General features: G+C 36.6%; 1 protein-coding gene across 1 annotated transcript in view; it reads left to right on the top strand.

Annotated features, from left to right (window-relative positions):
- Window positions 1-7,669: 7,669 nt before the first annotated feature.
- LOC131980947 (immunoglobulin kappa light chain-like) overlaps window positions 7,670-15,000 on the top strand; it is an 8,394-nt gene continuing 1,063 nt past the window's right edge. Inside the window, exons 1-5 of the mRNA XM_059345242.1 lie at window positions 7,670-7,831; window positions 7,924-8,240; window positions 11,244-11,247; window positions 12,360-12,407; window positions 14,735-15,000. The exon at window positions 14,735-15,000 is cut by the window's right edge and continues 43 nt beyond it. Of these exons, the coding sequence (XP_059201225.1) occupies window positions 7,789-7,831; window positions 7,924-8,240; window positions 11,244-11,247; window positions 12,360-12,407; window positions 14,735-15,000 (678 nt within the window). The 5' untranslated portion in view covers window positions 7,670-7,788. The remainder of the gene's footprint in view (window positions 7,832-7,923; window positions 8,241-11,243; window positions 11,248-12,359; window positions 12,408-14,734) is intronic.

Genomic DNA, 15,000 nt, shown 5'->3' with positions numbered 1-15,000 from the left:
AGCTTTTCTTAAGGCGGAAGTGCATTTGTTCCTTAGTTTTCTGAATGTGAGCCAGTGAGCTGCCTCATCACTGAGCCTTGCTGTGGCCCACGCTTTGTCTCTTGCTTTGAACATCAGTGCTAGTTCAGTGGTGAACCAGGGGCTTGTTCTATTTTTAACTCTATGTTTCTTATATGGTGCGTGTTTATTGATAAGTGACAGAAAGGAATTTGTAAAATAATCCAGAGCTGAATCTATATTTGGTATTTTATGCGTGTGGTGAATGTTACTTGCAACAAGGTGACAGAGAAAAGCCTCCTCGTTGAAGTGTTTGAAGTTTCTTTTGAGTATAATTTTGGAGCATGATTTTTCCATTTTTCCATTTCTGACACAGGCTACAGGGCAGTGGTCACTGATGCCAAGGGCAAAAACAGCAGAAACAGTGATTGTGTTTCTCCTGTTAGACAGAATGAAATCTATCAGTGAGGAGTTTTTGGGGTTCTTCAGGTTAGGTCTGGTTGGCTCTTTAATCAACTGTGTCAGATTTAGATGATCACATATGTCTTTTAAATGATCTGAGTCAGATGTCAAGCAGTTTAAATTCAAGTCACCCAGGACCAGCGTCTCTGATTTGTTGTACTGAGCGATGAGGTGGGCTAATGAATTGATTGCACTGGGGATGGCTGAGGGTGGTCTGTATGCACCAACAACATGGATGAAATGATTACTGGATAGGTTGATTTAAGAGCCATAAATTCAAAGGAATGAGGTATGCTGACATTCTGTAGTACAGTAACAGATAAACATGATTTGACGTATACAGCCACACCACCCCCTTTCCTTCCAGCTCTGTCTCTTCTGGATAGATTGTAGTTATGCAGGGAAACTTCTGAATCATGTATGTTGTCTTTGAGCCAGGTTTCTGTTAGGACCAGGATGTCTGGCTCAGTCTGTGATAGTAGAATTTCCACTTGGTCTAATTTAAATTGATTGCACAGACTTCTCATATTCAGATGCATCAAACCAGGCCACGTCTTGATTTAAACAGCTGTGGGTTAAAGAACTCTTCCCTGGAGTCATCACAGAAGTTAGTTTTGTATTTATATTTATTTTGGAAGGTTTTATAGTGATGAAATGTTTTGGCCTGTGAATTCTATTGTGAATAGACAGACAGTGTTTTTGATGAGCATTTGTAATAAGAACAGGGATCCTGAAGGCAGCAGCAGAGACAGAGAGTGGAGGACAGGGTGTGTTTTGGATCTCATCAATATATTTAAACATGTTGGTTTATTAAAACAAGACATTTGAATTCATGTGTTTGTGCTGTGGGGATTTATAACAGAGATGTTTCACTATTTTCTGACATTTCATTGATAAGATTGATAAAATTAGACATATTCTTTATGATGAGAAATGTATGATGGGATAACATAATAATGTCTGCAATGACTTTAATACATTTCTTTGATTATTTCACAGATTGTATTTTATTGTTTATTAATTGTTTATTTATTTATATCACAATTGACTTGTGTGATGATTTATTTGGTATTTTATAATAGAGATAATAGAGAAGACTTTCCATAATACTGCTGATTTATAACAATAAATGTCCTCTGTGATCTATAATCTTTTTATAAAGTTTCATCATCTCTGAGATGTTTTTAGGCTTCATTAAGGGTTATAATAGTTGACTGACTGTTCCTTATCTCTATTATAAAATACCAAATAAATCATCACACAAGTCAATTGTGACAAATATAAATAAAGCAAAAATTTGTGAAATAATTAAAGAAATGTATAAAATTCATTGCAGACATTATTATGTTATTCCATCAAACATTTTCACATTCACATTTTAAAATGCTAAAATATATTTTATCTAATGTGCAATATCTGTAAAATGCAATCAGGAAAACAAACAATTAGGCTTCATTAAGGGTTATAATAGTTGACTGACTGAATTGAGTGCATTCATTTTATTGGTCTGGATGTCAGCAGAATGCAGCTGTTTTGAATGCAGTCTATTTTTACTCCACTGGTCAAAGTTATTTTATAATAGATTTTTGAAAAGGCTAAAAGCACTTCTTCAAATGGATATTTCACTCACAATCTACCTGAAATTATTTTCTTGTCCAGCATTTCTTGTAATTTATTCTCCAATACTCATTCAGTTATTATCAGTGTTCTGAGATACTTTGTGCTTTATTCGGGTTCATTTCCACTGAGTGTGTGTGGCTGAAGGTCTTCAAAAGGAAGTGGACAGAACCACGTTGGGCAGGTCCATATCAGGTGGAAACAGCAACCACATATGCTGTGAGAATCATATATTCATGAAACATCATATTCATATCATCAATTGCAATACAAAGCAATAAACAATCTACTTCCTGGGAATATTCAAAAATAGTTTTTTTTACAGAGTTGGGGGTTATAATCTGAGGGGTGAGTTCAATCTAAAACATCAGCGGGCACGTACAACATTAAAAAGTTTTAGTCTTCAGTTTGTGCAGTGAGGCTGTGGAACAGACTCAAGCAATGTCCAAGCATGATCCAGTTTAAAAAGCAGTACAAACACATGGTTTTCACCAGGTACAGGGCTTTAACAACCGGGTGTTTTCATAAATGATAAATTATTCATGTATTTGTTTATTTGATCTATTTATTTTCTATTTTTTTGGAAATATGTATTATTTAAATATGTATGTTTAGGGGAAAAAATGTGTTAATTGAGTAGTGGAGAAGGTTTAAATAAGCATATTATGCTTCATCCTACTCCTTTTCGGACATGTTGCATTCACATTATAGCTTTTTGTTTTGACTATTGCTATTTTTTTATTTTGATTATTCTCATTGGATTTGTTTGTTTTTGAGTTTACTTTGTTGTGTTACTCGCACATGTTCTAAATAAAAGCTGAACTGAACTGAAGTGAATAGTGTTTGACATGATATACTGCTAAATGTGGATGTTTCCTCCAGGTAGATGTCTTTGGATGAAGCTGCTTTGCTCTGCTTGATATCTCTGGTTCTAGTGCTCTCTGGTCTGTGTCACCTGGAGCCGAGGGGGGAGAGTGGACCACCCACACTAGAGGAGGACACAGAGGTCCTCCGTCTGCTGCTAATATAAGACCCTTCTAAAGACTTGAGAGGTCTCTTGGGAGTAAATCCACTGACAGATGTTTGGTACAGGATGGAGGAAATGACATAGACGACACAAACATGGTGGTGGTAGCTGTCCTGGTGTTGTGTGGTGCTGTTGTATCTCTTGTATCTCTCAGGGTCATCCAAGGTAAATCCCCTCCCCCATATCAAATGGCATTAATCCACTCTGGAATACAAGTTTTACTGCTCACTGATGTTGCTGCTGCTGATGACTGTGACAATGCTGAAGACCAAGACATGATGTAACTGACCTCATGGATATGAGGTCAAAAGGGGGATTGATAGAATAATCTGTTATTCTGTCTCTGTGTGGAGAACGTCACTATCTATGCTGCGTAATTCACTGTGTGTGTGTGTGTGTGTGTGTGTGTGAAATCATCATCATCATCATCATCATCATCATCATCATCATCATCATCATCATGTGGGTACCTGCACTTCCTGTGACTAACCACATGGTGGCGCTCTCTGTCTGTGATAAAGTTCAGTTTGTATCAAACAGCCATAAATACAGTTTTTTACAACCGCTATGACTCGTTGTTCGATACTTTTAACACTTTTTCAAAACTCTTCACACAGTTACCACAACATCAGCCACAATTCTTCTTCTTTTGACACAAAATACACACATTTTACACATTTAAAATTAGTTTTAACTCCTATTACACACAAGCTCAATCAAAACCAAAACAGTAGATGTTAACTGGTGAATTTTCAAATTGCTTTCACACGGTTTGTCAAAACAGAAAACCTCATGTTCAAAACTAATGGATTGAAGATTACATTGATCACCTCTGATTTCCGTCTCACCCAGTTCAGGTGCTGGGCTTTTTTCAATCACATCACCAATCACATCACCTATATTTATAGGCGGATCTTGTGAGGGAAAAGAACAAAAGATAAGACAAGGGACAATGCGGAGGATTTGCAAAAAACAAGTGAGGAAAAATGCCTCGAGGGAGAGTTAGAATGTGTGGTGGGGCTCAAAGAAGGGCCAGAGATACGGTGACAGATGAAATACGAGCTGCCATCATCGACCAGCTCATCAACCATGGGTTGTCACATAGAGAGGCCTGCACAACAGTCAAACTGGCCCCTACAACTCCCAACGCCTTCTCCAGTCTGTAGAGGAGCTGTATGATAGACTGGTACCTGAGGGGGAGAGGGGACAGGGTGAGTTGGGGGGTAACTTGCTAACATGTGATCACCTGGGACAACGTGGCATTCCACCATGCACCTGCAGTCACAGCTTGGTGTGATGCCCATCCCAGGAGGATCTCCCTTTTCCTTGCCCCTTACTCCCCTTTCCTCAACCCAAATAGAGGAGTTTTCCATCACCATCCACATGACCAAATGTCCCTGTTGGATGCAGTGACTGCTGCATGCCAGGACATCACAGCTGACCACTGCCAGGGCTGGATAAGGCAGAAAGATCCTTCCCAAGATGTCTGGCCGGAGAAGACATCAGGTGTGATGTCAATGAAAATATGTGGCCCAATGCTGGCGACTGAGCAGATAATGTTTTTTTCTTCCTCTTTTACAGTGATTTTTTCTGCTCCTTTTTCTTTTTGTGTATTTGACAATACAGTAATCAATGACAGCTAAATGCTGATTTTTTTCGTCTTTACTCTGCTGTAAGTCATTTTCATTTGCAATACAGTAAATCGTTTACTGCAAATCCTCATTTACTGTCTTCTTATTTCATAAACATTCTGTAAAGCTGCTCTGACATGGCTCGTTCACTTTTTGAACTGAGTGTTGTACAAAAAAAAGAACAAAATTCATGGCCAACAAATGAAAAATGAAGAACATCATCCCAAACATTAATTTACATGTATGATCAATACAATAATCTGTTGATTGTAAAAGAAAAAGGAAAAAAAGTAGATTTGACACATGCAAAGTGATTCAGTTTGTGTTCTTCCATCAGTTGTCAGTGTTTTTTATGACACTGTGCTGTGACTGACTAAATGTGTCGGTGCTTTGGTAGATTTGGTGAACTGTCTTAGTGTATTATTGTATTTTGGAAGTGTGTGTCTGTGTTTAGTTACACTGCGTGATTTTGAGCATGAAATTAACTGTTTTGGGAATTGTGTGTTTCAGGTGTGATGTGCGTTAACAGTTTTGAAAAAGTTTTTACAGTTTTTCTCGATTGCTAAGACACATTTCTTGGAAGCTGCTCTCATTTTCTCTAAACTGTGAACAAAAAACCCAATTTTCAAGCTACATTCACAAAAACCTCAGACTCTTCTTGCAAAACCAAACTTTCACCTCAAAACAGTTCAATCTGTGCTCAAAACTGAACTATGTTGTCAAATCGTGCCCCGAGTCAATCAAGTCAATCAAAATTAAAAACACTACTGAGCAGTCACTAAACACTACATAGAAAAATAGAAATAAATGTTCATTGTTCATTGTAGACTAAATGCATGTTGCAAAAAATATACATGAAATACTAGGCCTACAAACAGACCAACCCTCCATTACAATACTACAGTACATTGGTACAGTGATGTACTGACACATATATTTACTTACAGTATACTGTGGTACAGTATATAGTATGTCTTACAGTAATTGTTGTCAACATTTACATACTGTACTATAATGTCAAAACAGGTAATTACCTGTTCTCTTCTCTAAACCTTCAGATTCTGGTGGACACAGTGAATCTACTGATGTTTGGTTGTACCTTTGTCCCGCCTCCCTCATGCTCATACCATGAACAAGAACATGGCCAATCACAGAAGCTCTGATTTCATCAGATATTACTGTTCTTTGTCTTCACTGACCACCTCGACCACCTCGACCTCCTCTCACAGGAACTCTTCCTCTCAGGTTTCTATCCATTGTAGGGCCTCACCAACCAGCTCTGTGAACTGGCTTTATGTTCCCTCACATCATCAGCCACAAGTGTGATCAATTCTGAGTTGTTGTGTTCAAGTGGTGACACTTGTGCTTTAATTGTGTTTGACTTTTGTCACCTGTGCTCAACATTATGCAGCACGGTGCATCACAATGAAAATGTGTTGGCAAGTTGTGTCTAAACAGGTGAAAAGTGCTGATGGTTTTGCCAAAAGAGTGATTGATTCAATCAGTGGGTTCAGGCAACTGAGCATTTGGTTCAGACAATAGGGTTTAGTGTTTTAGCAATTGAGAAAAACTGTAAAGTTCTGACAAACGGGTCATAGCGGTTGTAAAAAACTGTATTTATGGCTGTGACTCCTTTCTAACACCGTAAAGAGACATGTGATGTCACACATGTGATGCAATATGTTTTCGCGTTGAAAATGATCCAACTGTTCAGAATTATACCCTACGTAATAGAAGAAAGATCTGTGGAAATAATATGAAATGTATCATGACTGTTCCCTCAACGTCTTAAAGGAACAGACTGACATTTGTCTCACAGTGTTATTCCATTTAAAGGGAAACTGACAAAGAATGTTCACAAAGTATTTCATCATAAAATAAGCTGCTGTTTGACTTATTTTAATTTAATTGATCAAATTATTTCAATAAACTCAAACAATAGAATATAATTAATTGTAAAATAGATTGATATTTTGATCGACAAATGCATATTAATGATGAAAATGAATAAATAAATTGATAATAATAACTACAAAAAATAGTAAAATAATGGTAATAGTAATTATAAAAAATAACAGTAATAATAAAAAATAAAAATAATTTTAATAACAATAATTAAAATTACCATTATAAAACCTGATTAAAAACAAGCCAAATATAAAAGAAATTAAATACATTTAAAGGGAAAACTGGCAAAAAAAAAATCACAAAGTATTTATTCATAAAATAAACTGCTGTTTGACTTATTTTAATTTTATTGATCAAATTATATAGATGAGCTCAAACAATAGAATATAATAAAAAGTTAAATAGATTGATATTTTGATCGACAAAATGGATGTTAATGATGAAAAAAAAAATATAGAAAAATATTAATTTAAAAAATATAAATAATGATTATAAATAACAACAATAAAAATGATAAAAAATAATCCAAATTATAATAACAATTATATTATTATTATTATCATCATCATTATTATTTTCATTATAAATAAAATCTATTTAAAAACTATACGAAAAAAATGACAAATATGAAATAATTAAATTTAATTAAAAAATGAAATACAGTAAATAATTAGACTGCAAACAAATAAATGGAGCTCTATTAAAAGCCAGACTCAAACAATAAAAGACAATAAATAAATGAATAATCAAAAAAATTAGATTATTAAAAGGCCACGAGCAGAAGACCTGAGGGTTCTACAGGGTTCATACGCTAAAAGCAACTCTGAGAAATAAATAGGACATAAAACATGAAGAGCTTTATAAACAATCAAAAGGACTTTAAAATCAATTGTGAAGCAAACAGGCAGCTAATGCAGAGACTTTAAAACAGCTGAAGACTCTGTTTAATATTAGTGTGAAGTCACAGGAAAGTGAGGTGCTTTGAAGCAGCCTTATCTCTCCACCACAGGGGCTGATGGGAGGTCTGAGGACCTGTTAGAAACCACGTGGCCCTCGTCTGATCTCGCAGCTCCTCCTTGTTTGGCCTCAGCTGCATCAGAGCGCCACTTCTCCCCAGGTTCACCAGAGGAAACACCGCTGCACAAAATGCTTTTCCTCCCAGCTGCTGCTCTGTGCTGTCTGTGCTCAGGTGAGTGTTTCCAGCCAATCAGGAGCCAACAAACTCCACCTTTAACAAACACTGTCACACTCACCTTCATCTACCTGTCTGTCTCCACACAGCGCTGGCTGCCATGGCAACACAGCTGCTTCAGGAGGATTTAACATGGACCAGGAGAGTTGGTGAAAGAGTCTCCTTCAGCTGTCGAGACACTGAACAGTGTTTTAGAGGTTTACCTTGGGTATTCTGGTACCAGAAGAGAGACACAGAAACATTCACACTGATTCTGCGTATTGACATGGATGATGGTACCACACATAAAGGTTACAATCATCCTCAGAAACATGATTTCTCAGCTGTGAAGAAACAGAGCGGCTGTGAGTTGCAGATCCAGAGCGTTAAACTAAATCATTCAGCCACCTACTACTGCTCCTGTTATGTTCCCCACAGTGATAAAATATCCCTGCAGCCTGTACAAAAACCTCCAGATGAACAGATGTCAAACAGTGTCTGTGACAGGAAGAGAGCAGTAAACCACAGCCCAGGTTCACATATTTCACCTCCATCTCAGCCAGAGTCACAAACACACTGAACTGAGGGATTTATTTTCTTTACTGCTGTCAGGATTTATTTGATATGATATTTATTTTAATTTTATCAGATATTCCAGCAGGTTTATTGTTGTTCCACACAGTGAGGACAAACTAGCAACACAGAGACACAAAGATAAAAGAAGTGAAAGAGAAAAGAGTCAAATGAATATTACAAATAAACTGAGTCAAAAACATCAAGAAGTCTTGTTTGAAAAGCAGTTTGTCATTAAAAACATGATGAAACAAAAACAAGCTTCAGCATTTTGATAAAGATTAAAATCCTCTGCTTTGACCTGCTGCAGGAATAAAGTCCGTTCCTCCTCACAATGCTGACCTGCTTCCTGTGGCTCCTTCACAATAAAAGCTTTCTTCCATCACATGTTGGAACAGATTTGAGCAGATCATTTCACTTCAGTAAATGATACAAGTGAATTGTAGGATTTGTGACAGTTCCCCCTCAACAGAGATTTGGTAAATGTATTTGGATTGAATGAAGGTTTTTCTCTGTGAGCAGTGGGACCTTTGGCTCCGTCTTTACATCCAAACAAAACTTTGATCCAGAACAAGAGAACTGTTGGCCTGATTTCTATCACATCTACAGTGGATGTTTATGGTCCCCAGAGGATGAATCCTCATATTTATACAAGTTTTAACATTTCATTTTAACTGCTAATCAACAGAGAAATGTCTCATGAGCGTATGTGACAGAATATTAATATACAAGATATTTGAAGGTTTGAAAACAAAGAATAATGATATTAATGTCAAAGCCTATATACATACATCCAAACACTGAGATCACTTTTAGATTTCACTTGGCAACAAACCTTTTCCAGCAATAAGGTTCATTCTGGCTTTATATTTTTGACCTTCAGGTCAACAGAAATATTTGAGTGTTTACAATATTTGTCCTAAAGTTTAGTTTGAGTTGTTCACTGTTTGTTTGTGTGAACAGTAACTCTGGTCTCATGTGTTGACCTGATTTAAAAAGAGGTTAATAATAATAATATTAATGGGCTCAGCACCCCTAAAACTTGGAGTAAGAAATGTTGTTATTCTAAAATTTTTGTTCGTCTTTGACAAACTTAAATGATGTCCAAAACAAACTCCGTAGTTTGTGGTTTAAATGTAAATGTTAAGGATGAAAATGAAAACACCCCCGCTTAGCAAATGGTATCATCCTCCTCTCAGCCGCTCCCTCTGCACCGCTCCGCTGGCCGACCGGCATCCAGCGACACACGCAGAGTGAGAATCCTTTAGTTGTCGTGTTGTGAATCAACTAAGTAAGTTGCTCCAGCTCTGTCTCATACTTCTTTCCTTTTACCTGGAGTTGTTCAGATTCAGATACCATATCGGAGAGTACTGGAGTCCAGGCACCGTTTTCCAGTTAGTTAGCCCGGTTAGCTTCGTTAGCGCCATTAGCGCAGCTACAGTCAAACTGGAGCGGTCCGTTTATTAAACAAAAGGAGCAGTGCCACAAATTAACTGTGTACCTGTGAAGTGCGTACTTGTGTCTCTGTTGTTAAAGTTTATCGTTACTTTAGAGACATAATTTGACGTCACGCGTGTCTTTTTCTGGTCCGTCGTAATGGAAACATGACTCCCTGTCAGGGCATTTGGACCAGAGTGAAAACAAACGACATAATCACTGTATAATACCAGTATGTGTGAAAACACTCACTGTGGCTTTTTAAATGAATTGTTATTTATTCCTAGTTCATATTTTATATTTTTCAGTTGTGTCTTACTGTCAAAGTAGACAATAAAAAATAGTTAAATGTTTTTCTTTGCTGTATTTATTCATGTTTTACAGAGGATTAAACCTGAACCAGACTTTGCAACAATAATAATCACATTACATTAATGCAGACGTAGTAGTATATACTACACACACACACACACACACACACAGTAGGTCTATATATATAGGCTATTTATAACACAAAGGTATGAGATGTGTGAAAGATAACTCCTACACTGTAAAACCCGACAAGTTCATATAACTCAGAGGCTACAGTCCTCGCTGCAGCTGTCCCCGGTTCGAGTCCCGCATCGGACGGCCCTTTACTGCATGTCATTCCCCTCTCTCTGCCCCCTGTTTCCTGTCTCTCTTCAACTATCCTGTCCATTAAAGGCATGAAAAAGCCCAAAAAAATACATTTAAAAAAAAAAAAAGTTTACTGCCAAACTATTTGAGTACAGTGACTAAAATAAATGAAAGCAGTCGAGTACTGTTAACTTAAAATTACAAATTTGTACTAATGACTCAGAAAATATGTGGTGTTTTAACTTTTTACATTTTTTGAGTTCGCACAGATTATTTAATTTAACAAGCTTTTACTGTCCGGTCTCTGTGTGTGTGTGTGTGTGTGTGTGTGGCCTGCCAGTGACCAATGGACATTCGACAGTTCTTTAAAAGAAAAAAGACAGATTCAGGTGAGAGACTAGGGACAGTCCATAATGATCTCTGTCTTGTTTTTTCTTCTTCTGAAGCGTGTTAAGCTAAAGTAACAGATAATATAAACCAGCTATCTGTATGTTGTATCAAATTACTTATGTAGGAAATGGTCTGCTACAATATATTTGTGTATGATTGTCAGTGCCAAGGGAAAGAGAGAAAGATAGAGAAGGAGAAAGGGAAAGGGATAGCACGCAGGAAGAACCAGGTGAGAAAACAACAACAATAAATTGATATATAGTGAATAGTGGCGAGCAAAACAGTAACAATTCATACTCCTATTCTAATTTATTGGCATTACTGTAGGTGGCCTATATTTTGCATTTTGTTGTCCAAGTAGCTGTTACTTTGTTCAGTGACAATAAAGTTCAATTTAATCTAATCTAAAAAGAAAAGTCTGTTGTGCTTTTACAGTCAGGAGAGTCAGTGTGGATGTTAAAGTCTCCTAGGAGGAGGACAGATGGGGAGACTGAAGACAGTTGTGTGAAGAATTCTAAAAATCTGACAGAAAGGTTGAGTTGGGTTTGGGTGGACGGCAGATAATAGCAATGATGAGGTTTTGGAGCGGGGAGTTTAAATGGCAGATGTTCAAAAGATGGTGCAGCAATGATGGAGAGTGGCCGAGGGTTGAGGTCTTGGTGGTGTTTTCCTCCTCCTCGGCCCTTAGAGCGAGGGATGTCCATGTATGAATATCCAGCAGGGAAGGTTTGGTTTAGTGTGAAATATTCCATGGGTTTTTGCCAGGTTTCAGTCAGACAGAGGAAGTCTAGTTGTTTGTCAGTGATGAATTCATTTAAGATGAGGCTTTTATTGTTGAGGGATCTTGTGTTGAACAGGGCTTTTTTCAGAGGCTTTTGTTTTGAAGTTTGCATGGAGGAAGTGGGTACTGGGTGAAGGTTGAAGGCATTCACGTGGTGGTTCTCCTGATGACGTGGTGAGTTGTTGTGGTGACAGAATGAGGAAGTGCAGCAGCTGTAGTCGGTCCAGAGAGATGGGACGGGAGCCTCTATGGGTGTAGTGACGGCCTCGTAGAAGTCCAAAGTGTTTTATTGCGGTGATAAGTTGGTAACTCTGGTCTCATGTGTTGACCTGATTTAAAAAGTAGGAGGATCACAACTCTTTCTCCTTCAAATCAAAACAAGACTACAGAGCAACACACACTGGCTGTGTGGCCCAGCGTCCTGTCATTGGACTCACACACGTCATAAATCAAAGTAATGGACAATTTAAAGACATGAGCTGATGATGGTGTTTGATAAAAACTGACCAAAGTCAGTAGGGTTCATCCTCTGAGGAACATGAACGTCTGAACCAACGATCCACGGAGACACTCTGCTAATGTGTCTAAAAAGGACATAAAAGAAGAGACAGTCATGTTAATATGAACATTAGAGAAACACATGATGGAGCTGAAATATGATACTGCTTCATAATGTGGACTGGTTCACCTCAGCTGACACATTCAGCAGCAGACAGGTTTTTGTACCAGTCTTTTTCACTGTGGGAGGCACATGGTACAAATTGATCTTTGGCTCTGGAACTAAACTGTTTGTAGGTAAGAATAAACTTTTTTTTCCTTTCAGTTGTTTTATTGAAAATGTGTTTTAATGAGTTTCTGCTGCTTGTGACCTTTTTCATCATTAGTAGAGAATTCTTGCAGCCATGCAGCTATTGTTACATGAAAAAAGCTTCATAATTCCTAAAAAGATGTTTAAATCTCACGGCAGAACTCAAGTTATTCTTTATTTCTGCAGGAGATGAAACTGATTCATATAGAAAAAGTTTGATATTGGAAATGTTACAAATATACAGTATTTGATCCTCTCAGTAATTCAGCAGCGCCTCTTGTTTTTATTAAACAACTTCATTTATCATCTTAAACATTATTTGATATTTGTCAGTAAATGTATTCTGAAGAGCATATGTCTTTTAATATTTTGTTGATTATTATTATTGATAAATAATGTTTAAATGGTATAATTGACCTCATGACATAGTACACGTGTCTTTCAGAGGAAATAAATTGACTGTATATGATATCAAATTAAATATAATTCATGCAGATGAATCTACTTTATATGATATAGGATGATATATAACGGCACACACATATCTATTCTTAATATAAATATAGATAGCACATGATCCGTAACATCATTCAAATAATTATCAGTAAATATAAATGATGGTGAATATTATGTTTACTGAAAACATTAGAATTTAAGACATCAATATAGATTATAATATCATATAATACTATAGTATATTACATGTGAAGTTACTGTCAGGGATGAATAAAGTCTCACCTTTTATCATATTACATTACAGTTACATTTGATATATCCAAACAGATCATTCTAACTGTGTCTAAAAGATGAAAAAGTTATGGAAAATGTGTTGACGTTACTAATGTTTTTAGTGGTTAGAAAGTCTAAAGTCATAAATACTGAATGTGTCACGACAAGTCACTTCAAGTCTCTTTATTGCCGTCGTGTAAAGCAAGAAAACAGTTTGTGCAAAATATAATAAAAGATAAAATAGATAGAAATGGTAAGAATTCATAGTTTAAAAAGAGAAAATTATTTAGATCATTAAAACGATAATTGCATTTATTATATATGTAAGTTATAATCATATGTGCAGAAAATGATGAAGAAAAACTGTTTGACACTTTCACAATAATATAATATTTGACTCCATCCTAAATGATCAAGACTGTCTTTTTATTATATTATATTATATTACATTATATTATATTGTTTTATATTATGTTATTATAATATATTATATTATATTATATTAAAATATATTTTAAACCTGACACTGACAAATTTGGACATTTTCTAAGTTGAAAATAAAACAGAATGAGATCATTTTCAGATCCTTTCTGAAATATATTCAATGAAAAACTGGACAAAGAAAATATATTAAATGTTCAAATGGAAACACGGACAAAGTGATTTTGCAATTTGATGTAAATGTATTTTAATTATATTTTACACATCATGCAAACTATATATTATATTATATTTTTATGATATTGTAATATCATATTTACTTTATTTTATTAAGTGGACAGTTTTATTCACATTTGACAGAATCAAACATTTTTGCAGGAAGTTAAAATTGCAATGAAAAAAGTCATAAAATGATTCATGTCCTGATTTGTTCCTATATAAATTCTAAAAGGTTTATTGTCGTAAATATGTGGTTAATATTCTGGACGAGCCCCCATTTAGTCATAACCCGACTCCTGGGCCATGACAAAAACGGGAATGGACACAAAGAATGATGATTAATTAAAGGAGATTTCTTGTGATAAAGTAAAGAAATCAGTCCAAATGTGGAGTGTGTCAGTCAGTAACATCAAAAAAGCAAAGCCGCCAACCTGTGGCTCCTTCAAGGACACTAACAAAAAGCAGTAACTGGGAGCCTCGCCTCTCAATAACTAGACACTGGACTGGAGCGTCAACATTCAATATATTGTGTTCCCTAACATGAAAATAATATTTGACATGAAGGTAAATATGTGCTTTATTTAAAATGTGTCATATATAAAAGACATTTCCATTGTATGAAGGTACAAGTCATCATTATATGAAATGAATTTCTATAGGTAAGAAAAATGAATGATAAATAATGTGAAATGAAAGATGTGATCTTGTGTCCCCATATAATCCATGCTGACATTAGATGCTGAGTGTGTTTCATATGAAGGTGAATACAGTATATGTAGTGAACTTTGTGCTGTATTGATGAGTAGTTTAGTGATCAGAGTCCATGTAGTTTCCAGGATCACACTGAATACAGTGCAGTGCTGTAAGCTGCTGTTGACTGTGTCAATGTGTGTCTGTGCTGCTTGTTGCTGCTGTCAAACTTCAGGTGAGCAGGTAGTGAAGCCCGTGGTGAGCGTGTACCCAGCAGCACCCAGAGCCCACCTGGAGGGGGAGAGCTCCCTGCTGTGTCTGGCCTCAGCCATGTTTCCTCCTCTGGTCCGCTTCTCCTGGAAAAGACGAAAGGAGAACGGTCCTCTGGAGGAGCTGCCCCCTGCTGAGGGAGAGCAGCTGGAGCTCAGAGAGTCGGGACACACCGCCGCCATCTTGCTGCTCCGTCAGCAAGAGAGCAGCACGTATAAATACCGCTGCTAC

The sequence above is a fragment of the Centropristis striata genome, chromosome 11 (genome assembly GCF_030273125.1).
Source record: "Centropristis striata isolate RG_2023a ecotype Rhode Island chromosome 11, C.striata_1.0, whole genome shotgun sequence".
Lineage (NCBI taxonomy): Eukaryota > Metazoa > Chordata > Actinopteri > Perciformes > Serranidae > Centropristis > Centropristis striata.
The sequence above is the reverse complement of the archived record's forward strand: the minus strand, read 5'-3'. Positions and strand labels throughout refer to the sequence as shown.